The sequence below is a fragment of the Semicossyphus pulcher genome, unplaced genomic scaffold (genome assembly GCF_022749685.1).
Source record: "Semicossyphus pulcher isolate SPU_LCO1_2020_fin unplaced genomic scaffold, fSemPul1.0.p SCAF_16, whole genome shotgun sequence".
Lineage (NCBI taxonomy): Eukaryota > Metazoa > Chordata > Actinopteri > Labriformes > Labridae > Semicossyphus > Semicossyphus pulcher.
Genome location: NW_027211670.1, coordinates 24,073,076 through 24,097,385, shown reverse-complemented (window position 1 = coordinate 24,097,385; position 24,310 = coordinate 24,073,076). Strand labels below are relative to the sequence as shown.

General features: G+C 41.8%; 3 protein-coding genes across 3 annotated transcripts in view; 1 reads left to right on the top strand and 2 right to left on the bottom strand.

The window, feature by feature from the left end:
* acsf2 (acyl-CoA synthetase family member 2) overlaps positions 1-21,348 on the top strand; it is a 27,447-nt gene extending 6,099 nt beyond the window's left edge. The window contains exons 3-16 of the mRNA XM_069664416.1: positions 191-319; positions 1,202-1,255; positions 1,345-1,463; positions 3,727-3,889; positions 5,657-5,752; positions 6,242-6,393; positions 7,768-7,859; positions 7,970-8,043; positions 16,663-16,770; positions 17,033-17,184; positions 17,270-17,411; positions 18,713-18,823; positions 18,936-19,004; positions 20,603-21,348. Coding sequence (XP_069520517.1) covers positions 191-319; positions 1,202-1,255; positions 1,345-1,463; positions 3,727-3,889; positions 5,657-5,752; positions 6,242-6,393; positions 7,768-7,859; positions 7,970-8,043; positions 16,663-16,770; positions 17,033-17,184; positions 17,270-17,411; positions 18,713-18,823; positions 18,936-19,004; positions 20,603-20,653 — 1,512 coding nt within the window. The 3' untranslated portion in view covers positions 20,654-21,348. The remainder of the gene's footprint in view (positions 1-190; positions 320-1,201; positions 1,256-1,344; positions 1,464-3,726; positions 3,890-5,656; positions 5,753-6,241; positions 6,394-7,767; positions 7,860-7,969; positions 8,044-16,662; positions 16,771-17,032; positions 17,185-17,269; positions 17,412-18,712; positions 18,824-18,935; positions 19,005-20,602) is intronic.
* On the bottom strand, positions 9,712-14,950 carry chad (chondroadherin). The gene is made up of 4 exons (XM_069663859.1): positions 13,955-14,950; positions 11,807-11,970; positions 11,310-11,467; positions 9,712-10,169 (listed from the first exon to the last, which is right to left on the bottom strand). The coding sequence occupies exons 1-3, from the start codon at positions 14,738-14,740 to the stop codon at positions 11,326-11,328; spliced, it is 1,092 nt and encodes a 363-aa protein (XP_069519960.1). The 5' UTR covers positions 14,741-14,950; the 3' UTR covers positions 9,712-10,169; positions 11,310-11,325.
* Positions 21,156-24,310, bottom strand: armc7 (armadillo repeat containing 7). Its single transcript, XM_069664417.1, has 3 exons — positions 24,101-24,310; positions 23,224-23,367; positions 21,156-23,136 (listed from the first exon to the last, which is right to left on the bottom strand). The coding sequence occupies exons 1-3, from the start codon at positions 24,186-24,188 to the stop codon at positions 22,793-22,795; spliced, it is 576 nt and encodes a 191-aa protein (XP_069520518.1). The 5' UTR covers positions 24,189-24,310; the 3' UTR covers positions 21,156-22,792.

The window sequence follows — 24,310 nt, the reverse complement described above, 5'->3', positions numbered from 1 at the left end:
TTTATTGTCACTGTTGTAAAAACAATGAAAGGCAGTTTAGCAGCTCTTTGGCAGTAGAAGCACAAACAAAAGAAACATGCTACAACATGCAAAAAACACGCTATTAAAAAATTCACACAGAATTTAATCTTCAGCCACAGTCCCTCCTCCCTGTTTAACCTGCTTTTCTGTATCTATAATGTCTCTACAGGTGGACCAAGCTGCTGCCGGGCTGCTGGCACTCGGACTGACAAAAGGAGACCGTCTTGGTATTTGGGGGCCCAACACGTATGAGTGGGTCCTGTTCCAGTTCGCCACAGCCAAAGCTGGCATTATAATGGTGAGACAAAGCTGCAGCATCGAGTGCGAGAAGAGACTCTGCTTTTAATTAAGGCAGAACAGCTTTACAAATCCGTCCAAGGTTAAGTTTGGTTATATCAGTGAGCCACATTTCACTGGTCAACATGTCCCTTCATTACCAAGAACACACAATGTAGTTTATTTTGGCTCGATCCCACATGCAGCGTCCTGCTGCCTTAAATACTCTCTAGAGCGCCAAATGTCGATTAATCCGCCACTGAAAGTAGTCCTAAACAAATGCTGTATTTCTTCCTGTTTGCCAAAATCTATAACTACCAATTGTTTTAATAAAATACTCTACCTTTTTTAAAAAATGAAACTACATATTTGAAATCATTTAAAGACGTAAGGTGCTTTGACTGAGCCGCAAAGACAAACTCACACATTGTTGGATTTGATCTTTTCATGGGATTTTTTGACAATTAAAATGTAGTACATCATCCATATCCTTTAACATGTTAATACATATAAAAATCCACCCTGAAGAACACATTTGAACATAAAGCTCAGTCGTATTTACAGTGGGTGTGTAAATGGAAATTGGGTAAGGGTACATAATGGAACAATGGGTATATTTTTGATATTTTTTAGCTTATTTGGGGTATTTTTTTATATGTTTTCCTGAGAAAACTCAATTAAACAATTTAAAAAATTTAAAAAAGGAAAATAATTGAAATAGAACATAACCAAATGTGCACAATGACAGTTAATCATGATGGGAAATAGCTACACAAGGGGTAAAATAAACAAGCAATCAGGAGCATATTGGTTAAACAGTCACATTTATAATTACAGTCTATTTAGGTGGGGTTTTTTCATGTACTTTGTTCTTTAAATCAGACAACTTATTTTTCACCAACAGGTGGCTTTGAACCCGGCGTACCAGCAGCAGGAGGTGGAGTTTGCACTGAGTAAGGTGGGTGACATTTACACCAGTTTCCACTGTTGTTACACGCAGACACTGTGCCACACATTAAGGCGAATCCTCTGCTTCTCTTCCCACAGTCCGGCTGTAAGGCTGTCGTTTGCCCTGCTCAGTTTAAGACACAGAGATACTGCGACATGCTGAGGAAGATTTGTCCGGAGATCGAGAAGGCCAGCCCTGGAGACATCAGGAGTGCCAGGTACTGCAGTCTTAACTGATGACTGTAAAGATGGACGACGCGTCTCCATTTCTTCTTGTTGTACAAAAGTAAAGTCAAAACCCCCCCGGAGCGGGCGCTGCCATCTCGCTCATCTGTACCCAGAGTGAGTGCAGTAGAGATGCCCGCCCCTTCCTCTACCCAAAACACACCTTTACCTTGTGTCCTTGCCGTGTTGGAGCCCTCAGGTGGGCTCAGTCTGCAGCAGCTTCTTGTGTTGGTCTGAAGCAGATATTCACGCTGATGGAAAGTTCAATGACTGTAGTGTTAGTGTTAGTTACGTCTCCTCTCGCCGTTCCTCCTCTACTCTGCTACTCGGGAACAGAACGCTGCAGGAGCCCCATTTGCCAACAGAGCTGTCAATCATGAGGCCACACCCCCTTTTTATAGCATCAAATAACTAATTAAAAGTAAACTTGTCAGAAAAAATAAATCAGCATGATAAGAACTAACTATAATGACAGAAACCATGTTTGAGAAAAATGTATTTTGACTTTATAGTTTGACTCATGTCCCATCTGTTAACATGGAGGAGGCGGGCTTTATGAGCTATACTGCAGCCAGTCAGTAGGGGGCGATAGAGAGGGTTTGGCTTCATTTATAGGGAGCAGTTATGTCGGCCATCTTTTTATACAGTCTATGGTCTTAACTTTATAGAAGCACTAATGTTTTTAATTGTACAAGACACCAGAATCATGTCCTTGAGCTGTTTCTGTGAATCTTGAGGTTTAAATCTTGAGAGTTCATATTCTCACACTAACAACACAGCTAATTCTGATATTTATTTTAAAGCCCGAGGTTGAACCAGAGGGCTTTGTGCCTTTTTGCTGGATCAGTTATGCTAGAGGCGAGGTGAAATAGGAACTACCTGTAGTGCTTGTTGATGCTCTGCTCTGTAGCTACCTGAGGCTAACAGGCATATTGGTGTGGCTGTTTATCATTAGGTTAAGCAGATTTTCCCACCCTTGAGCTAGGAACTGAACTGAGACCCCAGGCCAACTCCACTGCTGTGTAAATGTATTTATCCTTTATTTAACCACGTAGACCCCATGAGATGCAAGAACTCTTCTGCTAGAGAGTCCTTGTCGAAACGTGCAGCAAATTATAAAAGAAAAGTTTTCATTTGACAGGAAGACAGGAGCATGTAACATCACAAACAGACACTAAGTGTTCAGGGATCAGAAATGTGAGTGTGAGTGAGTGTAAGAGAGGTTTAAATTGTAATGCGTTTTTTCTGTTATGCTGAAAACTGCTACAAAAACGGAGTCCATTTGTTATTTAACATGCTAGCAAGCTGGGAACATGCTAGCAAGCTGGGAACATGCTAGCGTGCTAGCTCTCTGTGTTACGTTGCTGTTTACCTCTCCTGGCCTTTTATTTTTGACTTGATACTTCATTTTAAGATAAGGTAACCTTTGTTGATTCCACAACAGGGACATATTTTTTTATTCAATAAAAGTTATTTAAGAGCGGGAAAAAGGCGCTCTGATTTAGCTAACTTGCTAATTCTTACTTAGCAAGCCCATTAGCTTGGTTGCTATCAGGACAATAACTTCACACAGTTGATTTAAAAGACATATATGTGCCTTAAAGACCTGTCTCATAATGTCTGCAAACCTTTCCTCTAATGTGGAGCAGTTTTTAGCTATAGTTGATACAACAGAGCTAATTAGCTGCGTTAGCTCTTATTGTTGGCGGTTCTAGGTTCACTGTCAGGTCAGCAGGCTGTTGCATCAGATGTGTGTGAGTTCAAACTTGGTCATGTTATAGTTGAAGTATAGTATAGTAGATGTTAAGATTCATGACTCTACTCGTTAAAAAAGTCGTTCCACCACAGACATTTTTACAACGTGGCTCTAGGTAATGATTAAGTTGTTCCACTTGCCCCTAAGGTAAACACTTCACAGAACGTACTCAGTCCAAGGCCCATACTTACTTGCATTTCCCAACACAGTGAATATCGACCTGACGAGCCACTTGCTTTAGCTATGACTTAAATATTTAAAATTCAGTCATATTAATCTTACTTAAAAGATATCTTACCACAGCTGGTTCCACACATTGCTGACCTCAGTATGTAAAATATTATATAGTGTTCACGTCATTCAGGATTAACAGGACACATAGCTTAAACAGTAACACATTATTTAACAGAGAGACTCAGAGTCCAAGCTGCAGAGTAATACGACCTAATTTCTTAGCTCCAGAGCACGGCCAACATATTTCTGTCTGGTTTTCCCCTCAGACTCCCAGAGCTCCGATCCGTGATTGTTTTGGACAGCCGACAACCAGGAATGTTTCATTTTGAGGACGTGATGCAGGCGGGGAGCAGCCAGTTCGTTCAGCAGCTGCACGATCTGCAGAAGAAGATCTCCTTTGACGACCCCATAAATATCCAGTTCACTTCGGTAACTGTTGCATAATTCCCTGCCGTCCTTAAATAAACTCAGAGAGTTCGATTGAGGTCAGAGCATGCTAAAACAAGAGTCTGTTATCCTGAGAGATGAGGAAGTGGTGGGTTTCCTCATTTCTGGAGGGAGTTCCTGTTCCTTTAGTCACGTATGCACATTTAATTACACCTCCTGAACTGTCTGAACAGCTAATGTGTCCGTCCTCTACACTCTTTATATTCTTCACACTTTTAACCCTTTAGACTTATGAAGTGCCTTTTTAAGAGATTTCTTTCTTCAGTTGGTGTGTGGTTATGAGAACAATAGAGTCAGAATTCAGAGTATCTGGGGTCTGTCCATCCATCTATCGATTATCTATACTGCTTATCCTGTTCAGGGTCACGGGGGGGCTGACTGAGAGGCGGGGTTACACCTGGATTGATCACCAGTCAATCACAGGGCTGACATATAGAGACAGACAACCTTTCACACTCACATTCACGCCTATGGGCAATTTAGAGTCACCAATGAACCCAACGAGCATGTCTTTGGACTGTGGGAGCAAGCCGGAGTACCCAGAGGGAACCCACGCACGCACGGGGAGAATATGCAAACAGAAAGGCCCACTACGTCTGAACCGGGATTCGAACCAGGTTTCTTGTTTACCTTTTAAACCCTGTTCTTTGTTTTAAAACATTGTATACATTTAAATAAATATCCAGTCAAATATTGCAATATACCTTTGATTAAGGTTATGAAATGTTAATTGGACCAAGCAAGCAAATTAAAGATCGTTTGATATGAGATGGGGCTGCACGGGTTAGCACTTCTGCCTCACAGCTAGAGGGGTCATAGTTCAAACCCAGGTTCGAATCCCAGTTCAGATGAAGGGGGGCCTTTCTGTGTGTTTGTTCTCCCTGTGCATGCGTGGGTTCCCTTCAGGTACTCCTGCTTCCTCCCACAGTCCAAAAACATGCTCGTTAGGTTCATTGGTGACTCTGGCTGTGTTTGAAATGCTACGTACTATATACTGCATACTGCATACTGCAGTAGTACGTAGTTTGGAGGAACCTTTTAAATTAATTTTGCAGTATGCCACGCCAGGCGGAAGTGAACATTAACCACCGCTTCTTTAGCTAGAGCGCCCCCTTCTGCTGGAATGCTGCTGCTGCGCTTTGCATTGTGGGATACAGTAGGCGAGGTAGACTGGTCTGATGCATGCTGGAGATTTTTTCTGAATCAGTATGACATCCAGGTACTTTTGGCATACTGCTTTTGTTTGCATACTGCATACTACATTTTGGCCGATTCAGTATGTACTGTTAGTAGAGTATAACATTTCGAGCACAGCATCTGTCTCTATGTGTCAGCCCTGTGATTGGCTGGTGTTCAGTCCATGATGTGACCCCGCCTCTCGCCCAATGACAGCTGGGATAGGCTCCTGCCCCCTCCGCGACCATGGATGGGTGATATTAGATAATTTTGGGCTCTGACAAATTAAGATTGGCATGTTTTCACAATCTTTTGCCATTTTGTTTATGAACAATACATCGATAAATTGAGAATCTAATCAGCAGATTGAACGATTCTGAAAATAATCTTACTTTAAGCCCTCTTTGCAAAAAAATCAACAAGCTTTCCTCTTTAAACATTTGCAGAAAACAGACGTTTTTCTCATCTTTTGTAACTGATAATGTTCAAGAACTAACATCTGTTTATGAAATCACAGACTGTTTTGGATCTTTTAATACACTAATAATATCATTTCTATTTATGTGTTATCAGGGCACAACTGGAGCTCCAAAGGGTGCCACCTTGTCTCATCACAACATCGTCAACAACGCGTTCTACACCGGTCTCAGAGTGGGATACACCTGGAGGGTGAGTCGTAACAAAGACTTTCATTAACATCTTACAGGTGAGAGTCAAGGCCACAGAATTCTCCATGCAGAGAGCAGACAAGTTATATAACAGTATTGTATTTCTCTTTAGCATACAGCTTCAATGTTCTCCTTAAACTCTCTGGAGCACCAAATGCAGATCAGTCCGCCACTGAAAATAGTCCCTAACAAATGCACAATTTATTCTGTTTTAGGATTGTTTGCTAAAAACAAAAGTGAGCAGCTATTTAAGGGGAATTAGATAAACCTTTTTTAAAAATAAAACCACATATTTGGGAGTTTATTCTGCACGTTTACCTCTTCAGTACGAACCGATGAGCCTTGAACTAAAACTGACAGACAGAGGAGAGTCCGGACATATTCTGTGATCGTAACACACTATTGATTTTTGGTCTTTATGTCAGGTTTTGTTGATAATGAGAAAAGAAAGCTGATTCCTCTGGTGTTATTTCTTTCTTCCTTCCCACAGCCTCACACTCGTATCTGTCTGCCGGTGCCCTTGTACCACTGCTTCGGCTCAGTGGGAGGTGGGATGTGTATGGCCTTGCATGGCATCTCCCTCGTCTTTCCCTCTGCTGGATACGACGGAAAGGCAAACCTGGCAGCTATGGAGAGCGAAAGGTGACAGCAGAGCGTTTAAAGCGGTCAAAATATATTGAGTCTAGGGATGGGAAGATATTAAATTTTTGCTCATATGTTGTTTTTATTATATATTATCATCTCCAGTTAGGTCTCAAACTGACAGTAAAGAAATTAAATACAACTTGTGAAAATGTGTTTGACCTCTTTAACCTACATGAGGCAACCAAAAGCTGTTTGAGCTTTGATACCTTCTAAGAAAGGATCAAATGTGCTTAGAACATAATCACCTTCGAGTCTGGTTTATGTGATATGAAGGTAAGAAAGGTTGCTTTGGGATTTAGAGCTTATTTTGAATTAAATAGTGAAGGAATTCAGCGACGTTGCTGCTGTTGTCTGCAGGGAGGTGGTCTAAGCTGCTTGTGCAAACATTAAGAAGTCGTGCACGTAATAAAAATATGCATTGTTATTGAATTAAGATAGAAAAGACATTCCTGGATCAGATATTAATATCTGTTCCTTTAAAATCACTAAATGAAGATGACTTGCGACATGCAGGAAGGATGCAGAACAGGAGAAATGTGCTTAAGCTTCAGTTTATAGTCAGAATTGGTGCCAGAGTTCAAACGTTGTGCTACTTCATGTGAAATCTGCAGAGTCTGCTAAACATTAGGAGGAGTATCCTCTGATCAGAAGGACATTTCCTGAAGGGGATCACATCTCACATGTTGTTTTGTTGCTCGGGGACGAAGAGAAAAGACTCAACATCTGCTTTTTATTCTTCAGTCTCATGAAAACAGTAAACTCTTTGTAAATGTCTTCAAGCGGTCAAATTTGGTGGTCTCTCTTCCTTCAAAAAAACGGAGGAGACGGTCAGCTTTAAAAGGTCACTGAGCTGATCACGCTGATTAAACATACATTTGAGCACCGTTAGAAATGGTTGATGACATAACGTATAAGTAACACAACTGCAGCCCACGAGTCTGTCACACAGAAATGTGTCGCTCGACCTGAACTTGCTCTACTTCTTCATGTGGAGTCAGTTTTTCAACTATCGTGCAGCCCTATTTGTGTACTTGCGTTACGCCACATTATCTCAGGTTTTGTGTTCTTAAAAGCGTCTTCCAGGTACTTACTTAACAACTGATGCATATTATTTACACCACCTCTCCCTGTAACCATTCTCACTGCTGCCATTTAAAGGATTACCTGCTTTATTGTCAGTTAACGTCCTGAACAGTCTTATGTTACAGCTTGAATTACAACTAGCTTCACAGCTAAAGGGTTTATTGTGTTGGAATTACATTTAAGTGTATTAAGCCATTAATTGTAGTAATTTGCTCGTCATGCACATGACAGGAGAGATCCTTCAAAGTTTACCTGCTGAACATGTTTTGTGCATTGTTCGCCTCACAGGTGCACCTTCATCTACGGCACTCCCACCATGTATGTAGATTTGCTGAGCCAGCCGGACTTTGCTAAATATGACTTGTCATCCATCGAGGCCGGTGAGTCAAAGACATATTTAAGATATTCTGCTTTTATAAGCAGCAGCAGCTGTTTTTCAAACAGAAGAAAAAAATGCTTCTTTTATATTGTCTTGTCTTTTTCTCTGCAGGCATCATGGCGGGTTCCCCGTGTCCTCCAGAACTTATTAGGAAGATTGTCGCTGTGGGCATCAAGCAAATCACCGTGAGTGGAGCGAGTGAACTGAACCTTTTTACTGTCACTTTAGATTATATAAGAGTCAAGTTTACCCAAACACTGAACAAGGTGGTTCACTGATGCAATTCAGCTTCGATACACTAGGGGGAGACAAAGCCTTACAGAAACATCCAACAGATTCCTGCATGAAAAGATGAAAAGACGGCTTTATTTTGTAACATATTTATTGGATGTGAGCAGTTTGAACCACTTCCAAAAGTCGATGAAATGTAAAGATACTGAATATACATGAGAGAGATTCATAAAGGCAACACATGGTTCACCTTCTCTTCCAGTTTGAAGTAGAAAATATAAAGCTTGATACAAATAATTAGCATTTAATACATTCATACAGGGGAAAATGCACTGAAAGTCCTTTTCTCTTTCAAACATATATTTGGTCACCTCTAAATGTCTGAGGTGTTCGCTCTGTCAGTCGAGGCGTAGCTCTGAAAGTGGACAGTAGAAAAGAGTGCTGATGCCTACTTTAGTGACAGCTCTTTACGGTTTGGAGGAGGAGTTTCTCTGCCTTTATGGTATGATATTGTTTTTACAGGTAATCATCAAAATAAAGGAGACAGTACAATAGTGCACCAATCATTATATATCATATTAACTATTGTGTTAAGTGAAGGAGGCGTGTATGAACCCACAAAGAATTATCACCCAATTCTGCAGCTCTGCAGCCTTTTCGCTCCTTTCTGGTCGTTGTTTCAGTTTACTGGCCGGCACACTTTGCTTTCATGGGAATTGTTTCAAGCAGCAGCTAATTAGTTAATAAGTTAAACATAAGGATCCCACTTGTTAACAAAAAGGTCGATCTCTGGATGGATTCATAAAGTTGTTAGAATAACAATCGGAGCCCGGCAGAGGCAAAAACAACTTCCCATACTGGACATACTTCGGGACTGGGTTCATTTGCCTCAAAGGATTTTATCATTTAGACCCCAACATCTGGTTAAATAGGATCCAGGTTTAAAAATACCAGAATGAACCGTTAAAGTGGTAATCTCAAAGATCTCAGTTTCGTTCCCTTTGGCGCCACCTATGGTGATAAATGGTAATTGCTCTCCACTTTGGCAAGTGGACCCCGATTTTAACTCTTGATTTTCCTTGCTGACGGTCGCTTTCCTCTTTAGACGAATTTGTTTCTTTTTCTTTGGATTTTCACTTATTTCTGAAGTTGTTGCAACACACAGAGAGTGGAATAGCAGCCGCTCAGCTCCGCCCCTCTCTGACAGACCAACCACTGCTGGCTGATGGAAAACGCGTCATTAACTGGGCGCTGCTTGTGATTTGTTTCCACGAAAGTCGCACCAGACACCCAGTCCATAATAATACAATATACTGCAAATGCAAAGGCTTTCATCAGTGGACCTCAGTCACCATTGTGTTACCTCATTCGGCGATAGATAAAGACGTAACAGACATTTATTTAAATGAAAATCTTCAAGATTATTACTTTAAAGCAATAGTTTAAAAAATGGGAAAATGCTTTTGTAACAAGGTTTTGATGACGATATTGATATCACACAGACTCTGACTGAAGCCAGACAGATGACCTCGCCTATAAGGGCAACATGTCAGCTCTTCTCATCAGTTTTAAACAAACAAGATAAACCTGTTAATATGTACACTTTAACGGTGCTGATGCAGTCGGACAAAAGGTAAACTAGCCATCGATCTATCAAACTAATCTGTAACAAAGTGAGTGAGCATATTTCCCCAAATGTCAAACTTTTACTTTAAGCTCATGTGGTTTGAGTTTACAATATTTTCATGCTAATGGAGAACACTATGTACAGGGGAGAACATTATTTCTTATACTCAAATGCATCCTTTGATTTTGTTGTTACTTGAAACTCGTACATTTCCACTCAAACATCTTCACCTTAGATAGACATGGATGGATATTAAAAGCCCTTTAAGGTCTTCATTCGTTTGCGTGTGACAGAGACAGAGAGCGTGTTTATTTATGAATGTTTATGTCTGTATTTACAAAAGTGACATTATTTGGCGGGTGAATAGCTGGAGAGTCTCGAAGTAGAATGAGTTAGCATTTCTTTCGTTGCATGTTTAGCCGGTCACCTGGACGGGCTCCTCCTCGGCGTCTCCTGCGGAAAAGACACAAAACTCAGCAGCCAAAACAAACAGCCTGCCCTCCAAACAGAGACCCCGTGACCTGGACTCAGTGTACTGGACCCCAGGGCCAGCGTGGAAAAGTTCAGACAGGGACAGAGAGGAGGAGGACAGAGGGGAGGAGGACAGAGAGCTCTGTGGTTTGGAGGAGAGCAGTCAAAAACAAAATTTTGCAAAGCCAACTGCGGGTCACTCCAAAACCACCTTAGATGTTTCATTGTACAGAATTCCAGCTGAAAAACCCAGCAGACCATCAGAGGAGGGATGTGATTGTGAGGCCATAATGAGGAAGACAACTACACCTCAGGATTTTACAAAGGTGGTGATCAAAGAGGGAGTCACCTGAAAACATTTAACCTTAAATTAAAGGGTTAAGTGTCTCCAGTGACTTATTTTCCAAAGCAAGAGATGCATTCCTATAAATGCTTGAAGAAGACTTCAGTATTTCTCTGTAGTGCCTCCTATTGGTAGCAGAGATACTAACAATACAACTTCACGTGTTATAAATTTAACGAAATATGCTTTTTGACGAGTGTTAGATGAGAAGATTGATACCACACATGTCTGGGTGCATAATATAAAGCTACAGGAAGCATCCAGCTAGCATAGCTTAGCATTAAGACTGAAAACAAAGGAAACAGCTAGCCTGGTTCTGTCTTAAGGTAAAAAAAAAAATCTACAAGCACATCTAAAGCTAATTATTCCCATCTTGCATCTCATGTGCTTCATTTGTAGACTCCAGTAAGTCTTTGCTACTAGCTACTAGCAGCTAGCAGCTACTAGCAAAGAAGTAGTCTGTGTGAAACCACAAATTGTTTTTCTACGTTGGTTGTAAGGATAGAGTCTTGATAGGTAAGCTTAAGAGATGTTGTTATGTGGATTTTGTGATCTTTTGACCCATGTTTCCAGTCTTTGTGCTAAGCTAATGCTAAGCTAATCTTCTCTTGGCTGGCTGTAGCATTTACCATACAGAATTGTAAAGTGTACCGACCATGTTATCTGACTCTCAGCCAAAGAAGCAAAATATCGAGCTAATGATTTTATTAGTGGATTTTAATTGACGATGAGGTGTCTGTATGTGAGTTTCCTTTCTCGTCATGTCGTCGGCTTGTTACCTGTACAGCTGCGTGTTCAATGGCGCGTTCCCTTTTTGGCCCTCTTTGGCTTCACTCTGCAGTCACTGAAGGCGTTGCTGTCTTTGACCTGCTTTCCTTTCTGCTGAGCTGGAGACGCACACACTGCATCTAGACGGATGCGGCTGGAGTCCATCCACCTGTGGGTAGAAACCAAAAGATATGAGGCAGAGGGTTTGTGGCTCGGAAAGTGCAGAAATATAAAGAGGCTGCTGGTTTGAACATACAAAGCTCTTGTCTTTGTGTTACTGTGTTTATGGCCTTGCTAGCGGTGAGGCTCTAGGGCTGGCGGTTAATTTATCCAATACCTCAGCTGTAATTAGGGTTACGTATGAGTTAGCAAACATTAGCATGCTAACACCCGAAACAAAGACTTTCAACCTGCCTGCAAAACGTTAGCAAATTTAAATAGCTTTTGTTAGCACAGAGAACCAAGCCTAGCAGAGGTACTAGAGTGGTAACATAGGCGACTGTCTTACCTGCGCAGTGGAGCTAGCTGGCAGTTGCAGCTCCATGGGTTGTTGGAGAGGGTGAGGTTGGTGAGGGTGCCAAACTCAAAGCTTTTGGGAAGAGACCTCAGCCGGTTGTTGTCGAGGTGCAGAGACTTGACAGCCGTGACGCCAGTGAACGCACCGTCAGAGAACTGGAAAAAGAAGAGGCATAAATGAGATGTTATTTCGGAGTGATGTTACCGTCATGCATCGTGCAGGCTCTAACCTTTGGGAGCACTCACTTTGACTGTGGACATAAGTAGCGAGGGATCAACTACCAACCTTGTGATTAGTGGATGACCCTTTGGACCTCCTCCCATGCATCGAGCAATACTCATTTGGATTAATTTCCATTTATAAATTCCTGCAAATCTCCTTAAAACTAGTTCTTGTGATTGAAAAAAACATGGTACACGCCCTGGCTTGCAGACCCAACACCCGTCCTTGTCAGACAAATGCAAAGCGAGGGAATCTCACCAGCGTTTCTCTGGCATGAAAGCCTCCTCTCATCCTTCCTTCTGCTGCAGCACTTCTGCAAACACTGACAGTCACTGCCCTCCTTTTTTCATATGCATCTGCGAGGGCGCTAAAAGCTTCAGAGAGGTGCTAGATGAACCCATCCACGTCGTGTCAAGTTGAGTCTCCTCCAGCAGGAAGAGGAGGGCGGATGAGAGAGCAGCCAGGCTTTGAAGGGACGTTTTTATGTGAGTCTGGAGGACATGAGGCTGTTTGGAAATTTCCACAGCAGAGGCGACAAGAAGCTGAAGGTAGCTGGTGTTTTGAAGCAATGGAAGATGGATGACTTCCAACATGGCTGAGGTGTTTTTGCTCTTTCTTTCGGGCCACTCCTCTGCCAGGAAGGCTCGCAAAGAGCCCAATTGTCCATTCAACTGGGGCGATGGCAAGCTAAAAATACTCCTCTTCATGCACTGTGGAACACCCTGCCTCTATTTACCTGTCTCCTAACCCCTCCTGACCTGTTTACAAGACCCTCCCAGTGAAAGTAGAAAACAAACCTCGCTGAAAATAACACTTGTGTAATAATTAGACGAGGACATGCTTGGCAGAGGTCCAGCAAACAAAAACACTCTAAAAATACCCGTATTTGGCTGGAAGTTGGTTTAATCTGCCCGGCCATGTGTGCTGGGCTCGCCGCCTCCTGCTGCTTCCACCTGGCTCGCACACAGGCCCAGCGTGAGAAGGTTGTTATTTTACAGTTTTCCCCTCTGGGATGCTTCCATACTGTGGCACAGGTACACTCAAATATTGGATTAACCTCAAGTATGAAGCTAATGTGCGCTCAGGAATGTCTGAGAAGTAGTGTGGCGCTGCATAGAGCTCATACTGTACACAAGAGATGGACAAATCAATGGATTTCTTACAAGCTGCTGTGAAAACAAGTTTCATGTCTGATATTTGAGCATCATTCTTCCTCTAGTGAAGATTAAAATCCGGGGTCATAGTGAGAAGTGAACATGTTGCAGTCAGACCTTCATATTAAGGTTAACGGACGTATTCGAACACAAACATCAGCCAGCAAATTACACGTTTCTACCTTTTGTTTCCTCATAACTTCACAGACTTTTCTACAAAGGTGTTTCTTCTTTTCCCTGAAAGTTCACAAATGAATCAGATGTCGTGCTCAGATTAGCTTCCTGCGTCTTCGAGCACATGTGCATCCTAAAGGAATACGCAGTGTTGTGTTGTGAGGACACATTGAGACGGATTGAGACAAAGCAGGAACACACAAACATACCGGTGCATCCTGTGAGGAAGATTATGTAACATAAGTTGTTAATCAGGTTCTAGTTGGATTCGAGAATTTAAATTAGACATATAGTGTGTAAAACAAGACTGTTGGCTGCCATTAAAGGGAGGTGTCGACTATTGGAGAGCCTGCACATGTAAATATCCTGAGGATATAGAGTTGAGCCAAGTTTGACAGACCAAAGTAACATAAATAAATATTCATTTGGGTTCACATCATTCTAGAGAATTTTTTACAGACCTAAAATCACTTCAATGATAATAATTATTATGCAGAAAACACTGCATTTCAAATTATGCACATCTTATCTTCCAATTCATTTTAGGACTTTGATATTCAAAGTATGACGAGTAAAACCATAAACTGACCTTCTCCAGACCCATGTTGTCCAGGTGAAGCCTCTCCATGTAGCGCCCAAAGCTCTGGAAGGCGACGTCTGGGATGGTCCTCATGGGGTTCTTCCCCAGCGTGAGTTCCTCCACCACTCTTAGTTTGCTCATTGCGGCGATGGGATACGTGGACATCTTGTTCCTGTCCAGGTGGAGTATGGCGAGGTTCTCCACGTCGTCCAGAGAGCCGGGCTGCAGGGTGGTCAGCTCGTTCCCGCTCATGTGCAGCCAGCGCAGGTCTTTGGCTCCTGTGAAAGTCCCCGGTCTCAGCTCACGGAGCTTGTTGTCATTCAGCTGCAGAATGAAGAGGTTGATCATGGGGGAGAAGATGCCCTTAGAGAGGTCGCTGATCTGGTTCCCGTCTAGGTAGAGGTAGGTGAGCCCGGTGAGGTCATCGAAGGCGCCGGGCTTGATGCTGTTGATTTCGTTGTTGGACAGGTAGAGGTAAACCAGCTTCTTCAGCCCCTTGAAGGCCTGGGAGCCGATCTCTCGGAGCTGGCAGTGCTGCATGTGCAGAGAGATGAGTCCCTTGCTTTCACTGAAGGCGCCTGTAGGGATGCTGCCCAGGTTGTTCCTCTGCAGATTCACCAAACGAGTCACCTCAGACACTCGGGGGATCTTCTTCAGCCCGACGCTGTCGCAGATGACGTGCTGAAGGTCGCCGTGGCAGTGGCACAGGTTGGGGCACTGGCTCGGGGCTCCTCGTACTGCAGGGCCCAGGACCAGGAGGCAGGTCCCCAGCAGCAACCAGCTCACACAGCGCATGCTGACGATATCAGTGTGTCCGTTGACTTTGTTACACTGCTAAAGATCTTTTAGCAGGACAAAAACAAGCTGGAAAGTCCTGTGAAAAGCCTCCGAGAGAAGCAGAGAACTCTGAAGAGGTTAGAACTGCAGTGTGTTTGTGTGTGTGCAGAGAGAAACAGGCAGAGAGAGAAGGAGTGAAAAGGTGAGCGAAGGTGGGCAGTGCAGAGAGACATGGAGGATGGCCGGTCAACAGAACACACAGCGCTATTTATAACATTTACTTGAGGAAAAAAATGAGGAGGGCTTGCCAGGGTGTTGGAGTGAGAGGTTTGCAAGAGGAAGTCAAGTGTCTGTGAGAATTTAACCCTGAACGAGCAGAAAGACGACGTGGGACCGCTCAGCCTCTCTGCTGCTGGATGTATTTCTGCAGAATTTAAAGAAGCTGATATTCAACCTGCTGCCGGATGCATGTGTCCAAACGTATCATAAGACACATGCATCTTCCAGGTGATTGTTTAGAACAATGTGGCATGAGGTGAGGTTCGATCCACCCAGACTTCACCATTGTTTTTCAGTCTGCGGCTGCAGGAAAAGGAGCCACTCCTGTGCGGCCGTTTTATAACCTATAATAGTCTCCAGATGGTTGAGAATAAGCTGAGATGCTGTTTCAGGTCATCACAATTGCAAAGGATACTTCCATCACCTCAGGAATGGAAGTTTTAGATGCCACTTTACATTCCTGTGTGCATTCCTTCTTCTGAAATTGGCTGCCACATTATGTAATGGTCTCCTACAGTCAACCTGTGAGTTGTTAAAGTGATTGTGGATATTAGGTTCCAGCTGCAGGAGATGGAATAGCTTGACGTTAATTTTCGATTGCTTTAAATAATGAGGGAAGGTTTAGAGAAAGTGCAGCAGGACTTCATCGACAGGCTCAAGTCAGAGGCTGGTTTGGCTTCAGGTGGCTGCATTTATAAGATGAATGGACCCACCCAGGATAAATGGAATCTAGAGTTTACTTAACAAATCTAACATTTTATTGGGAATATCGTCTCCTCCCTGATTTTCCAGGTGAAGTTCTCACGTAACCTCGTCCAAAAGGCCCTGCAGGTCCCACCGGTCTTTAACCTTTTCCCTGTGATTGCACCTGTGAGCACTACAGAACATTTTGTCTCTCTCGCTTAATGTAAAACCTGGACTCAGTTAATATTAAGAAGTATAATGAAAGAAGAAGGGAAACAGATGTACTTAAGCAGAGTAGTTCGAGTTGAAAATTTTCTGAAGGAAAAATGCAAAATATTTGATGGTTCCAGCTTCATCAGAATGAAGAATGCTGCTTATATCTGTTTAATGACTCTTTAAACTATAGAATTTTTCATTTCAACAGGTCAACTTTGACATAAATGTGACATTTTGTTGAAAACAGATCAATCAAAACAGAGATTTTTTATGTATCTCTGTTATTATGTCAGTGACCCCGGCGTGGCACCAAGCTGTCCGTCAAGTTTATATATATATAGCATGTCTAAAAACAACTGGTGTTTTATACAAATTAAAGTTGGCATAAAAATATTATAAGAATGAAAGATTTCAGTGTCAAAGCCAGAAGTATTCAATCAGAGTTTTCACCACTTAAAGGTGTTCCGCAAGGTTCAGATCTGGGTCCTGTTTTATTTGTATTAATAACAGCAAAAATATAAATATTAATTTATACTAAGAACATTGTCTCTTCTCTAACAAGCTGTGAGAACATCTCTTCACGACTGTATTTGCTGACTTTGCGCACTTTGCTGTTGAGAACCGACAGCTTTCTTTTAATGTTCTTCCGGATGCAATCATCAGCCTTAAACTGCAAATCAAATGTGTGCACAAAACAATAAATGTGTGATATATGTGGGTGTAACTCTGAACTCACAGTCTGCCGTTTGTGTGACTGACAGATCGGTTATGGAACCACCGAGAACAGCCCTGTGACGTTCTGCGGCTCCACCATGGACAACCTGGAGAGGAAGGCAGAGACCTGCGGCTACATCATGGACCACTTGGAGGTAAAGAGCAACAGACATGCTGTTCATCATTGTTTCGGAAAGTGACTGTAGAGAGATTTACTGATAAAGTGGCCGCTCTGTGTGCTGAAGCTGTGTGCTGTCTTTTAGTTTTAATACTTTAGTATTCTAGAAAAGTTTGCCGGACTTTAAATTGTACCAGTATGTCTACACTATGGTATAACTAACTACTTTACTGTCAACAACAGCCTTAATATGCTAAATAAAAAAGTGTAAAACATGAATGGCCTTCTGATCTCAACAGGCGAAAATCGTGGACCCTACAACAAGAGAGATAGTTCCTCTGGGGATGCTGGGGGAGATCATGATCAGAGGGTACTGTGTGATGTTGGATTACTGGGATGATGAGGCCAAAACTAAAGAGTGCATCACTGGAGAGGGCTGGTACAAAACGGGGTGAGTGGAAACTTTCACTAACTGTGTGTGTCTCCTGTAAATACTCTGCATGAAGCTTCTGATAAGCGTTTCCTGTTTCCTGCAGAGACATCGGCAGCATGGACCCCTACAGCTACCTCCGGATCGAGGGCAGGATTAAAGACTTGATCATCAGAGGAGGAGAGAACGTTTACCCGGCTGAGATTGAACAGTTCCTGCACACGCACCCCAAAGTCAAGGAGGCACAGGTGGGCGCGAACTGCATCCCATAACTATTTTAAAAACAGATGTTCTGTTTGTGGAGAAAACGAGTATCTTCACTTTAGTCTGCTCTGACTTGGGTCGACTCTTTTGGGGTTTTTTGGTGGCATTTGCTGTCTTGAAAGTTTGGTAAACTGCGTCATTTTAACTGTTATGTTTTTAAGATTAGAAATCCAGTTGAATTCAGTCAACTCTGGAAAATCTTCAATCATGTTCATAACGTTTTGATATGAAATGAAATGATCCAGTGGTCATATTTGTTTGTTGTTGTTTACATTGCTTCACTCTCCAGCCGTCCCTTGATATTATGTGTTTATGCATATTGAAGTTTTCTGCCTTGCTCATGTATCTGCATGTCAGCTACTAGAGAAGAGAATAAGCCGAGTTGTCTACAAGCTAAGCTAGCGAGCTAGTTGCACAACAATGGCACATAAAGGTAATTGTATACAGTTAGCAACAACAACAATGGCCTGCTCTCCTCTCACCAACTCTCTTGTGGACTTGTCCTGCAGCAGTAGTGAGGCAGAGCATGTGCATGAGTTATGGGTTTTTTTCCAAAGTTTTAAACTTCCAGAATCGAGCTTTTGCTCTTTTTTCCAAAGTTGCCTACCCAAGCTTCAAGATGAGATAAAAATCATAAGGTGACTAAGAAGTTAAGAGTGGATTTTTTCTTCCACTGGCTTGTAGGCCATCGTGATCTCATAACAAATCATAACACAAAGCTGTGCTTAATAAGTAGTAAATAAGTGTACGTTAAAGAACAACCCTCTTTGCCTCTCTCGCAGGACGTGAGGTTTTTTGACTCGTGCTTTCAAAATGGCAAACTTCCGTACAAAGAAGAACAAGACAGATGTGAAATGAAACAGATGCTTTAATTCACAAAAATCGACAGTTACTAAAATAAAATTACTTTTCTCTTCACTTTCAACTTATAATCAAAATAAAAACTACAAGTTGCCGACGGTCAGAAAAACTGGTGCTCCCCGTTCTGTTCGGTTGAATGCCTCGTCGACAGAGCGTGTGCCAGCAGGTGCCCACGTGACACTTAGCCGTGCTTTATCACATTTTCTGATAGCAGCATAGATTAAGGGAGCAGAGATATCTTTATAAATCTGCTACGATAGACACATATATGAGGTAAGAAAACAAGAATATAAAGTAAAGACTACTGTCTATAACTTGAACAATGCGTGATGGTGTTCTTTGCAGAACTCCATAAAGAGAAAGTGCATTTTGTGCTCCATCAGAAACGACACATTTTCCCTCCTGCTTCATATTTGTTTGTCAGGTGGTCGGAGTTAAAGATGAGCGCATGGGGGAGGAGGTCTGTGCCTGCATCAAACTGGTGGACGGACAAGAGTGCACCCCCGAGGAGATCAAAGCTTTCTGCAAAGGGCAGGTGAGGCACACTTTTATTTTCTATAACGAGCTGTTTTTATTCTACACTTTTATCATCTTATAGTCAAACACTTTGAATAACTATGACCTCCGTCTTCTTCTGCTCCCTGCAGATCTCTCACTTCAAGATTCCACGCTACATTCTTTTTGTGACCACCTACCCGCTCACCATCACTGGAAAGGTAATTTCTGCTGATTCCTATACATGACAGAAAACAATGTCTATGTCACTGTCTTAAAAAATGACAGAAATCCAGACTAAAAAAACAGATCTATGATTATCAGCTGCTGTAGTAGTCCAACACAAGAGCATCACCCTCCCTCTGGTTCTTGTGTTTCTCTCGTGGGATGCTGTTTAAAAATTACTGCAGACACGGGGTTGTGTTTGAACAGGCCTGACCTGAATGCCCTCAGACAGGAGGGAAGGGGAGCTATTAGCTCGTCTGCACGCACACCAGTTCTGGTAGATGAACCCAGAAGGGCGGCGGACCCCGTCCCAAAGCAGCAAATCAGATAAAACCAGATGCTTAATCTGAGACTCCTTCGGTTCATTTGACTTTATTACAGACGGATAAACTCGGTTTTAAAAGGCTTACAGGGAGTGTAAGGTACCAAACATCCACACAAGGGTCACATGTAAAAGCCTGTAAAAGTGAAATATTAATTAATTAATAATAATAATGACTTTATTTATAAAGCACCTTTAGAAACAGAATGTTTACAAAATGTCTTGACAGACAAAGCAAAGGCAGGAACTCAGGAAGATTACAGAATACAAAACAGATGAGAGAACTCAACAATGAGGACAAACACAGAGTATTCAAGAAAGTTCAGCAAATAAACTCCGAACACCAGAGGTCAACAAGAACAAAAGCAAAAGTTAAAAGAATAAAAGTGACCAAACAGAAACAAAAGCAGTTAGAGCAGTAAGCAATACAGACAAAGAGACAAAGAAAGGAATAAAAGCAATGAAGGAACATAAAGGTCATAAAAAGAAGATAAAGAGACGACATCACATCAGATGAAGAAAGATAAAAATATTTGGATCAATAGATTAAAAAAGTTGTTTGTTTAGTCGAACAAAGCTGAGCTATTTGGAGACATCACCCTGAGCGCTCCGGACTTTTGTTATTGTGCAAAACAATGAAACAGCAGAGCATTTCCCTGAGCTGCGTAATGCAGAATAAGATAAGATATAAATAGAATAAAACAAGAATAAATTAATATAAAAATAGTCTGCAGATATACGAATAGTCAGCTACTTGTTTACACATAGCAGAGACAGTGAGATCTGTAGCTGATCCAGCCTTTTTTATTTATTATTTTTTAACCTCTATTTTACCAGGAAATAATCCCATTGAGATACTTTTACAAGCGAGTCCTGGCCATGACAGGAGGATAAAAAGTTTTACATACAGAAAAGACCACCGACTAAAACAAGCAGAAAGTTCATGTAACCATAAACATTCAGCAGTAAGGTGCGTTCACTACTCAAATGATGCTTAATTCTGTTTTTATTGCTAATAACTCGCTGCAGTTTGAGGTGATTCTGTAACTCAGACCGAGATGAAGGCCGATCGTCCTGTGAGAGACGGCATGTGTAGTGCAGTCCCGAGTGTAAGGATGGATATCAAGTTAAAAAACAGTGCTTATCCTCATTTCTCTTTACCCCAACATGAGACGTTTTAGTACTGGAAACGCTCTTCTTCATATATAATGTAAATAACTTGTCTCCTCTGTCTGAAGTGAACTCAAACACTCGATTTCTTTCTCTTCTCAGATCCAGAAGAACAAACTACGCGATGAGGCCGAGAAGCAGCTGGGACTATGAAGGGAAACTGAATGTATATAGCTGTATATCATGCATTACAAACACCAAATGGGACTACAAATCCCACTGCCCAAACATCTTAAAATATAGAGATTTGTTTTCCTCCAGGAAGCAGCTGTAAAGAAGAAAAAAGATTCATATGATGTTTTTTTTACTTCAAACAAATCCTATAAAAAGACCAAAACCAACGATGAGCTGATCCATGTGACATGTACTGAGTGTGTGCACGACAACACAAAGATATGTTGCACTGAGTGAACATAAACACACACCAACACTGTTTGGATTTAATCACACATACACCGCCCTGCCACTGGAAACACTCACAAAGGTGTTTTAATCCGCTGCTAAAAATAGTCCCCAAAAAATGCACCGTTTACTCCAGTTTGAATCGAGTTGGAACACATCAGTCGCACGAACACTTGAATGAAGGGATTTGTCGACAAAATGCAGACTCACACCAGCATCATCCTTTTACATCCTGCTGTTTAATAACATGAAGATAAAAGGAATGTGAACCTTAAAGATACAGAACAATCTGCTATTGAGTGGATGTCGTTCTTCTCAGTTCTGACGATCAGTGCAGAACTTGTAGCTGTCAAACCGTTCAGTTCTTCTTATTTATCCCGCCGAAAGCTATAAAAATCTTTTTTACATCCACTTGAAATAAACTTTGTACCGCATTATTAAGTCCAGGCCTGGGTGTTCCTCTTTTTACGGGAAGAATGAAGGCTCTCTTATTGATCTGGGTGGCAGGTGCACGCCTCGTAAGCCCCTGGAATGTCATTCAGAAACACTTACACACACACACCGATTGAAAGTGAGACCTTTGTGGTGTTCTTAAAATGAGAGAATATCACAGAAACACACACTCAAAGCTGTAAAGAATTTCCTCGGGAGTCTGATGGAGCTGCATGTGCAGTCCAAGCGAAGCTGTTCTGCAGGATCGGATGTCGTCTTCTGTCTAGACCTGAAGGACTCGGCCCAGAAATAGCTCCTAAAAGCCCCGAAGAAAACAAACGCTGCTCCTGGCTCTCAGCGAGGAACCACAAGGTTTATTTAGCGTTTCTATTTGACATATTTTGGGATCAGATTAAATGTTTCAGAGTTCCAAGTGCGATTTGTTTTAATGTGCTCCAACATCCACTCCAGGAATTCTGCTCAAATCCAAAGGAATGGACATTTCTTTGAAAACAAGAAAAGGCGGTGGTGCTGAAATAACAGCCAGAGAACTTTGGCAACTTTCTCTTTAGATATTTTTGGCCAACAGTTTGGAATTAGATGTAATTAAGTTTTTCTAGTGACCATTAGTAGTGAACTCTGTCACTTTAAATCAATCTTAATGTGTGTGGCCATCAGAAGCCGTTCACTTAAACCAAAACTGTCCAGTCTCCCCCGTGTGGTAAGAAAGAGCACAACACTTCGATCCAAGCATATTCTCTGAGATGTACTGTGACGGACAAATCAGACTAGCTGTCAGTACCTACATTTAAATCCATGTTTAAAGGAAGACAAGCAGGAAGATCATCAGGCTGCAGGCTTCACTGAAGCACTCAAAATATGAAGCTCTGTGTTATTTACTGATAGGTTGAGACCAGATTCTGATCATAAGAACTTTTACGGTCTTTTTAATGTGTGCTAACATGAGAGGGACTTTTTCCTAACTAATTCTGACGTACTACTTTTCCATTCCAAACTAAAATTAAAGTCCTCAAGCGTTAAAAATACAGTTTATGGTCAAAACTATGTGTACAAATTAAGGACAATCTTAAAGCTTCAGGCTGCAATAACATTTTTGATAATACAATATCACTTCCAGACTTGTGGCAACAGTTTGTGCCTCCTGTTTAATCATGACGGCGACCCTCCTGGCACAAAGAAAGCTCCATAAAGAAATGGTTAAAACAGTGTGTCAACTCAATGATGCTCTTGTGGCTTTCATTGGGAGGAAATCCCTTCAGGCAGGTTCAAACGTCTGGGGTAAAGACTGGAACCATAACAGGAAAGGCTGTTAAGGCAGCAAAGTTGGTTTCAAGATAAACTGTCCGTCTACTGTTGGTGGTGTAACATATAACTCTCATGGAGAGCAAAGATATGCCAATCATTCAAAGTCTCACACATGAATCAGTCAGCTGTATCTCAGTCTTTTGGCAGCGGGATGCCAACTGCGCTCTGCTGTCCCTCCATCTGCTGCTCTGCTCGAGCCACCTGCTCCTCGCTGCAGAAGTCCTGCAGGAACACAGCTGCCAGGTTACGCAGGCGGGGGCTCTCTGAGAGGGAGAAGCGCAGCATGCACTGCAGGATGCCCGGGTCAGTGATCTCGGAGCGTGACGAGGGCGTGGTGAGGTTCATTAGTATCGTGATGGCAGACAGGACGGTCTCTTCTCTCCGGCTCGAAAGACAATTTGTGACTAAGCTGATCCCGTCGTTCTGCAGGATAGTGTCTCTGCATTCGGGGTCCATGCTCAGGTTGCACAGCCCCCCTGAGAACATGACACACAAGAGAAATGATGGTGTAAAAACCATGGGAAACAGATGGGGATAAATAGCTCTGTTGGTCTGGTACATACCCATCCCAAACTCCACAAAGTTTTCATTCTCCTCAGTGAGCATGTCCAAGAAGAGGTCGGTCACTTGCAGATCCCGCAGATTCTCCATGTTCTTTGGGTCATATGCAAAGTTGGCCAGGTTAGCCAGCACCTGCTCCTTTGCCTCTGAGGAAGTAAAATTAGATATGCATGTATGTAACATTAAAATAATCACGTTTGATTATCGCATGACTTATTAATTTGCTTTTATGGGCTTATCAACACACTGGAATCATCAGCACATAAGTTGAATAATAAGTGACGAGGCTGAGGAACAGAAATGCAAAACATGTTGGTTTATTTGGAAACAGTGAAACCTTAACATAATTTGTCCACCAGAGAGCACTCAAAAGTTACATTTTGAACAATAAAAATTTGTTAAAACCATTCAAATATTTTGTGATATTATGTGTGTACATTAAAAAGTATTAATAGATATATTGTAGGTTACAATATTGTTAACATTATCTACTACAAGAGTCAAGCTATACTTTTTAAAGCATATATAACTGTGCTGTTGAAAACAAAAACTTATGGTAAGCCTTCTTTACAGTTTTTCATGGAAATTACTGGCTGACAAAACCTACACCTGTCTCTTAAAGATGAAATCAGAGAGTAAAATAGGTGTATTGACAAATATGACTTCACCTGAGATTCTGTTGTCTTTATGGGTAATAAATCTTTGGAAAAGCATCCGTTTTTAGACAATTTCCAATTTTTTTTGTTCCTTTAAAATGTAAAACAATCTATTTGTTATTATTTAGCGATACTCAAAACACATTCAAGGTTTTACAGAACCTGTATTTAGGAAAGGGACTTGCATAAATCTCTGAATCATGACAAATAAAACTGCACCCACCTTCACTGTCGGTGTCCTGAAATTCCGTGACCAGAGTTTGCAGATATTCAAACCGGTCAGAGCCTTCAGACGAGCCTTTCTTCCACATCTTAGCTTTAGCTTAGCATTAGCTCCAGCTTTCACTCATAACACTTAAAAAACACAAGGAACGATTAAACAAACTAACGTTAATGGATTAACAAAATAAGTTGGACAAGACTGAACTAATTT